The sequence below is a fragment of the Trifolium pratense genome, linkage group LG7 (assembly GCF_020283565.1).
Source record: "Trifolium pratense cultivar HEN17-A07 linkage group LG7, ARS_RC_1.1, whole genome shotgun sequence".
Taxonomy (NCBI): domain Eukaryota; kingdom Viridiplantae; phylum Streptophyta; class Magnoliopsida; order Fabales; family Fabaceae; genus Trifolium; species Trifolium pratense.
Window position 1 is genome coordinate 22,254,853 of NC_060065.1, and position 7,661 is coordinate 22,262,513.

Below are 7,661 nucleotides of genomic sequence, written 5' to 3' on the forward strand. Positions count from 1 at the left end.
TAACTTTTTTGAAAAAAAAAACAATAAAATACATAAAATAATAAAATGAACAAAAAAATTTAAAATGAATAATAACCCAAAACAACAACAACAACAACAATAATAATAATAATAATAATAATAATAATAATAATAATAATAATAATAATAATAATAATAATTAGATTTAGTACCCCACATTAAATGGATGTAAGTGGATGATGTGGCTAAATGAAAAGTTTTCATTGGTTTGTGGATTAGGGTTTAGATAGGCAATTCCACAACTATCTAGGATTTATATATATATACTAGACCCTTACCCGTGCGATGCACGGGTGTGATGCGCTGTTTTATATTATAACATAGAAAAATTGAAACAATAAGTATGATCAAAATAAATAATAATAATAATAAAAAAGAAAAAGAGTCAATAATAAAAAAAGAAAAGGGAGGAAACAAAATTGGTTAAGCATTGGAACATTATTATAATAATGGAAAAAGAGTCAATAATAAAAAAAACTAAAAATATTTACTATAATAATAGAAAAAGTAAGGTAAATATTTCTAAATTGATATAATATATATACACTTGCCTCTAAATGTGTCTTGAGGAATGGATTTATGGAGATAAAAACCATCACAATATTTCACCGAAAAAAATGATGAATATCTATGCATCGTAGATATAGCCATATAGGTATTGAGTGCACATGAATAATTTAAAAATGAAATTGATAAATTTAATAAAATATAAAGGATTTTTAATACATTAACTATGGAACATGCATGATGTAAATGGATGAATTGTTTTTGCAACCGATGGAATATATGGTGAGTAAGTAGTAAATTGTGGATCTTTAGTATAAGTTCCTCATGGTTTAATGTGGACAATATGAAAAGTCATTTATATAAATGTAGGTATATGAAAAGTGGATAGAGTCTAGAAATGATAATGATGTAAAGATAAGTGATGTGGCATTGTAAGTGGCTGACGTGGCTAAATGGAAAAAATTCATTGGTTTAAGTGAATTAGGGTTTACATAGATAGTAGGAGAACTATCTAGGAATTATATATATATATATATATATATATATATATATATATATATATATATATATATATATATATATATAGATTAAGAGCTCACTTTTAAAATTTGCATGCGAACTCTAAAATTCTTGATCGGCTCTGCTTTCATCTTTACAATAAAATTAAATACTAATAAAATATTGATGTGTTAGGTAAAGTTGAAGTATCAAATGTGGGTTCTTTAAAGTTGCACTATTAAAGTAAAAAAATATGTGAGTTATTTTAATATGAGCGTCTCAAATGTGACCCATAAATTATTATTCGTAGAGTTTACTATTGGAAATGCTATTACTATGGGACTTGGATCCTCTCCGTCCCAATCTCTACATATCTCTTTTTCTTCTTTATTTCTCTTAATTTCAATCTCTTTCATCAATAAAAAACAATATATAAACCAAGAGAGAGAGAGTGATTTTAAGAGAAATAGAGATGAAGGAGAGAAATGTAAAAAATTGGAGAAGGAGGTGATCCAATTTAGTTACAAAGTAAGGTTGGAGAGGGTAGAATTCTAACACAATTGCATATAATAAATATTATTATTATACTAGTAATTTTGAGGATAGTGAAAAAAGGAGTAAATTTTATCAATTGTATCTACCATTCAAGTGAACGGTGACACAAATCGACAACAACGTCACTCTCACAACAATTTTTTGTTCATAAATAGAAATATGAAGCTTAAATTTTTGACCATTTGATCTTATTGTACCAATTGCACCGCGGTCACTATTTTCTGAAAGTACACAACTCCAATTGCTTTTCAATAGATAAATAAAACTTCAAATTTATTTATGGGATCTACTTTTTTGTCGGTTATTGATTACTCGCGCCCTATTTTTTCACATCTACTAAGTAACGATTGTTAAGTAGTGGATAATGTTTGAGTATTGGGAATTTTTCTTTTCTACAACAACAATTGTCAATCTACCCCAACATTAATTTTGAATGGACAAATTTACCCTTATATATAAACTAAAACCCTGAAGAAAAAAATTTGGTTACCGGAACACTTTGGAAAAAAATGTTCTGATATGTAAATTTTTTTTTGGTTACCGGAACACTTTGGAAAAAAGTGTCAAGGTACATAAAATTTTTCTAATTTTTTTTACCTGAACACTTTGAAAAAAAGTGTGTAGGTATGTAAAAATTTTTCAAATTTATTTTGTTACCTACACACTTTGGAAAAAAGTGTTCAGGTATGTAAAAATTTTCTAATTTTTTTTTGTTACCCGAACACTTTGAAACAAGTGCGTAGGTATGTAAAATTTTTCCAAATTTATTTTGTTACCTACACACTTTGGAAAAAAGTGTTCAGGTATGTAAAAAAAATTTAATTTTTTTTTGTTACCTGAACACTTTGAAACAAGTGCGTAGGTATATAAAATTTTTCCAAATTTATTTTGTTACCTACACACTTTGGAAAAAAGTGTTCAGGTATGTAAAAAATTTTTAATTTTTTTTTGTTACCTGAACACTTTGAAACAAGTGCGTAGGTATGTAAAATTTTTCCAAATTTATTTTGTTACCTACACACTTTGGAAAAAAGTGTTCAGTATGTAAAATATTTCTAATTTTTTTGTTACCTGAACACTTTGAAAAAGCGTTACCAGGTCTGCTCCCCCGCTTTCTGATTGTTGTTCAGTTATTTAACTTTTGATGGGTTTGCTTTTCCTTGTTTTATTATAGTTTAGCAGCCGTGTTTGTGCTTTTGGTAGTTTTCTAATTTGACTTGCTTTTGCTAGGCAAGTGAAAGACGGTGTGAAGAACTGATTACGCAAGTTCCAGAATCTACAAGGCCGCTTTTAAGGCAAATTGAAGCCATGCAGGTAATAAACATATGATAAAAAATTACTTTTCCTTCTGTTTTTTGTTCTGCTAAGTGGGATTTGTACTAAGACTAGAATTCACCCGATAACAGGAAACAAATGCCAGAGGAGCCGAAGCTTGGGCTGCTGTTGAAAGAAGTCTTAATTCTCGACTTCAGGTCTTCAGAATACTTTTTATTTTTAATTTTTAGAATCTTTCCTACTCTATATTATTGTATTTATATTTTTCAATTAACCCTACAGGAAGCTGAGGCTAAAGCTGCAACTGCTGAGGAAAGAGAGCGATCTGTGAATGATCGCTTATCTCAAACCTTGTCTCGAATTAATGTTCTTGAGGCTCAGGTTCTGAAATTTCTTGAGTGAAATCATGTCCTTAATGATGTTTTTGTGTACATGTGACTAACTTCAATAATGAATTTCAGATTTCATGCCTTAGGGCAGAACAAACTCAATTAAGTAAGACCCTGGAAAAAGAAAGACAAAGGGCGGCTGAAAGTAGGCAGGAATATCTTGCTGCAAAGGAGGAAGCTGAAACTGAAGAAGGTCGTGCGAGACAGCTTGAGGAAGAAATTAGAGACATAAGATAGAAACACAAACATGAATTGACGGAGGCATTGATGCACAGGGAGCGTGTTCAGCAGGTAGAGTTTCTGCTTATGGTTTCAAACTGGCATTGTTAAGTGATATCCTTATTACATACCTGCACACTTTTTTTCAAAGTGTTAAGGTAACAAAAAAAAATTAGAAAAATTTTACATACCTGAACACTTTTTTCTAAAGTGTGTAGGTAACAAAATAAATTTGGAAAAATTTTACATACCTACACATTTTTTTCAAAGTGTTGAGGTAACAAAAAAAAATTAGAAAAATTTTACATACCTGAACATTTTTTTCCAAAGTGTGTAGGTAACAAAATAAATTTAGAAAAATTTTACATACCTATACACTTTTTTTCAAAGTGTTCAGGTAACAAAAAAAAAAATAGAAAAATTTTACATACCTGAACACTTTTTCCAAAGTGTGTAGGTAACAATAAATTTGGAAAAATTTAAAATACCTACACACTTTTTTTCAAAGTGTTCAGGTAAAAAAAAATATTAGAAAAATTTTATATACCTGAACACTTTTTTCCAAAGTGTTCCGGTAACCAAAATTTTTTTACATATCAGAACATTTTTTTTCAAAGTGTTCCGGTAACCAAATTTTTTTCTTCAGGGTTTTAGTTTATATATGAGGGCAAATTCTTCAATTCAAAATTAATGTTGCGGTAGATTGACAATTGTTGGGGTATAACAAATTTTTTTTGAGTATTGTCGCAAATTGGGCTGGGTTGATTTTGTTGGGCTGAGGTGTGAGAATGATGTGTTTGTAGGCCCATATCAGATCACATTGATCTTCTGCGTGCGCGTGTTCTTCCTTCTTGAGCCATGGCGGGAGTCAACAGTGAACAAGGAAATCAACAACGAAGAAGATGACGATTACATGGCTGACCTTTCTCGCTTTCTTCCTACCGATTCTATTATTCATCCTCCAAATCCAAAATCTTCTTCAAAAAGGGTAATTTATTTTCTTCATTTCCCGTTTTCAAAATTCACCTTAGGTTTTCATTTTCAGTAGAAATCTATGATTGATGCATGTATCAATATCATGACTCCGTTTTGTTTATCAATCCCTTTCCAAATTATAATCCTGATTACAACTGATTCAATGATACCAGCAACCTATCCAGCACATACACTGTAATAATTTGAGAAAATACTAGTAATTGAATGTAACCTAGGTCTTGTGTCTCGGTACATGTCGAACACTGTACATGCCATCGACATGATGCTTTGCCGCCTATGAAGCACGGACACTCCTTGGGATTAGGTGTGTCCAAAAACAATTTTTGTTTTATTAAACCCTAATAAATCCTTGTCACCTCAGCCACCTCAGCGCCAAAAACAAACCACCATGGAAACAAACACTTTGTCCCAGTCGCATCTCAACATGGATAGAATCAGCGCAATTGTTGATCGTCTAACTTGGCACTTTCAACAAGGCAACCGAAGTGATTCTGTAGAATTTACCAAACTATGCATCTCCCTATCTCGAGGGATTGATTTTGCAATTGCCAATGGCAAAACTCCGCCCCCGAAAGCTAATAAACTGCCTTTCTTGATAAAACAGATGAACTATCAAAGAAAGACTGATGATTTAGCATCATCACTAGCATGTGTGATGGTTTTGTGTATATCTGTTAAGAATGCGTGTAAATTTGGATGGTTCAATAAGAAAGAGTCGGAAGAAGTTTTAACTATTGTTGACGAGATAGGAAAGATGTATTGCACCATGGGGAATTTACATACCGGATTTAGGTTTTCGTGCAATTCTACATTATTAAGTGGAATAATGAAAAGGTTCTATCCAAATATGAAATTGGGTCCAATAATTGTGTCAAATCAAGTCAACCCTGGATACGGAGCTTCTATTGTTGATTTCAATATAACGAAGAATACTTTTCAACCGGGTAAAAAAATTTGGTTATTGGTGGCGCAAACCGATAACATTGAGACATCTGCGTGCCTGATCAGCCCTCGGGAAGTTAATTTTCTAGTGAATGGACAAGCAATTGACAAGAGGTCTATGTGTCGAATGGACCATGGACCACAAATGCCAACTTGTTTGAATAGTATACTTAAATTTGGGACAAACCTTGTACAAGCTGTCGGTCAGTTCAATGGTCATTATGTTGTACTTGTTGCGTATATGAGTTATAATGTTGTTGCATCCTTGCGGCCTGAGCATCTACCGGATTATGTTCAGCCTGTTGGCGGATATTCAGATTCAGATATTGTTGAGGGGGAATCGCGAATCTCACTTAACTGTCCGATAAGCTTTACACGTATCAAGACGCCTGTTAAAGGGTGTTCGTGTAAACACTTCCAGTGCTTTGACTTTGACAACTTCGTTGAAATAAATTGTAAGAGGCCATCCTGGCGCTGCCCACATTGTAATCAGTATGTCTGTTATACAGACATTCGTCTTGACAGAAACATGATTGAGATACTCGAAAAAGTTGGTGACAACATTAAGGAAGTCATTGTCCATGCTGATGGATCATTGAAGGAGGAAGTCTTGATGGAAAGTGGTCATAAAGCCCACAATTATGAAAAGGAACAAGATGAATATTCTACTTACTCCCCTGATAATGTCGTAGACACTTGTGAAACTGAAGATAGAAAGCCTTTTCAGGTTTCTTTTCCTACCAAAGCCGATTTCAGGGCTGGTGTCAACATTCCTGTTCTAGCTGATCCTGCATTTTTAAATCTTAAAGCTGAGGGGCATAACCAGTTTCTGGCACCGAAACATATTCATAGGACTCCGGCAGTTATTCAGGCTCTCCCGGACAACTCAGTAACTAATTTTGATTCCTTGATAACCACTTCTGCAGCCTCTGTATATCCTCACAATGCCATACTGAGTGATGCAGAAAGACAACAACTATTTTCTCGATTACCACTGAATATTCCTCGGGTCTCAGCAGTAGCAACACAGGTTCTCTTTATTAATTAGTAATGTTCTATTGTTACTCCTTGTATTTTTGGTGATGAATGCATAATCTGCTGTTCAAATTTGCATCTAAAGTGGCAACTTTATATCTTTTTTTCATTAAAAGAAAACATGAAAACCACTCGTATAATAAAAAAATTGATGATATTATTTATGGTTTCAATTGCATTTGCTTTAGAATTTAAAATTGAATACCACTTAAATATGTTCTGCTGTTTCTATTTTGGCAGGTGGACACTAAATCCTAATATGCTATGTTTGGAACTGGAAGCAAAATCTTATGCTAAGCTTAGAAGTACTAACTGTTAAAAGTCAGTGTGTTTTTACTATTTCTTAACTTTACATCATCCTAGGTTATTTGTTAGTACTTCTAGACCTAGTCATTAGAACTTCCTAGACATTTAATGTAATTATTGCAGCATCACTATAAATAGATGGTGTGTGATCTTCTAGACACACAGAGTTTTACATATTTTAAATTAACAAGAATCTATATTAGAAATATGATATGCTTGAAGGGAATGCTTGTCAAGGGGAGAATTTGTGAATTTTAAAGAGATATGTTCTGTTATCAGCTTTTCAAAGTGAACTTGAAAGAAAACTTGTATTCTTTCTGTCATGAATAATAATGTTTTGTAGTTTTTATCAGTGTGTATATTATTGATTGTCTTTTCTGGGACTTATTGAAGTGATGTTCTAAGGCATAAAAATACATTTTATGACAAAATGAAAAGAATTCACTATGTGGAATCGAACTCGAATCTTACAATTTAGTATAAGACCATTTCATTACAACTCAATAGAGACTTTATATATACTGCAATTGAGAGGTCATGTTACACTTATGTTTCTCCAGTTTGGGAAGATTCTAAAAAATGGTTACAATTTTTATATATGCGTTTCAGTCTTTCAGATTCTAAGATGAATATGAAGATGATAGAACAAATAAGTCTAAAGTATTTGCCACTTCATATTCTTCCAAACTTAAGAGATTTTAATGATTGATAGTTGCAATAACTTGAAATTGTCGATGGACAATGACAACCATATCCCCGAATTAAGGTTACTGTCACTATTTTTTGAAAGTTTACCACAATTGGTGACTTTTCCTTGATGGTTGCAAGGATGTGCGACCACATTAAAGTCCTCGATCACATTTGTAGATTGTGAAAATCTTGACGAGCTTCCTAAGTGGCTATCAACTCTAATTTGTC

General features: G+C 32.3%; 2 protein-coding genes across 3 annotated transcripts; both read left to right on the forward strand.

Moving 5' to 3' along the window:
• The first annotated feature begins 2,671 nt into the window (after positions 1-2,671).
• LOC123896064 (golgin candidate 5-like) lies at positions 2,672-3,482 on the forward strand. Its single transcript, XM_045946510.1, has 5 exons — positions 2,672-2,679; positions 2,812-2,895; positions 2,988-3,053; positions 3,139-3,237; positions 3,318-3,482. Exons 2-5 carry the CDS (start codon positions 2,890-2,892, stop codon positions 3,480-3,482), a joined length of 336 nt encoding a protein of 111 aa, XP_045802466.1. The 5' UTR covers positions 2,672-2,679; positions 2,812-2,889.
• Positions 3,483-4,236: 754 nt separating this feature from the next.
• Positions 4,237-7,194, forward strand: LOC123896800 (E4 SUMO-protein ligase PIAL2-like). Of its 2 annotated transcripts, XM_045947179.1 has the most exons (3): positions 4,240-4,452; positions 5,065-6,432; positions 6,678-7,111. In XM_045947179.1, exons 1-3 carry the CDS (start codon positions 4,378-4,380, stop codon positions 6,693-6,695), a joined length of 1,461 nt encoding a protein of 486 aa, XP_045803135.1. In that variant the 5' UTR covers positions 4,240-4,377; the 3' UTR covers positions 6,696-7,111. The 2 variants fall into 2 exon arrangements, with proteins under 2 accessions (XP_045803134.1, XP_045803135.1); XM_045947178.1 differs by having other exon boundaries at positions 4,237-6,432; positions 6,678-7,194.
• Positions 7,195-7,661: the final 467 nt, after the last annotated feature.

Bases quoted from the DNA above. Each gene is read 5' to 3' on its own strand.
- LOC123896064 (XM_045946510.1), top strand. The intron at 3,054-3,138 runs GTCTTCAGAATA...TTAACCCTACAG, and splicing joins GTCTTAATTCTCGACTTCAG to GAAGCTGAGGCTAAAGCTGC. The intron at 3,238-3,317 runs GTTCTGAAATTT...AATGAATTTCAG, and splicing joins TTAATGTTCTTGAGGCTCAG to ATTTCATGCCTTAGGGCAGA.
- LOC123896800 (XM_045947178.1), top strand. From the start codon at position 4,849: ATGGAAACAAACACTTTGTCCCAGTCGCATCTCAACATGGATAGAATC.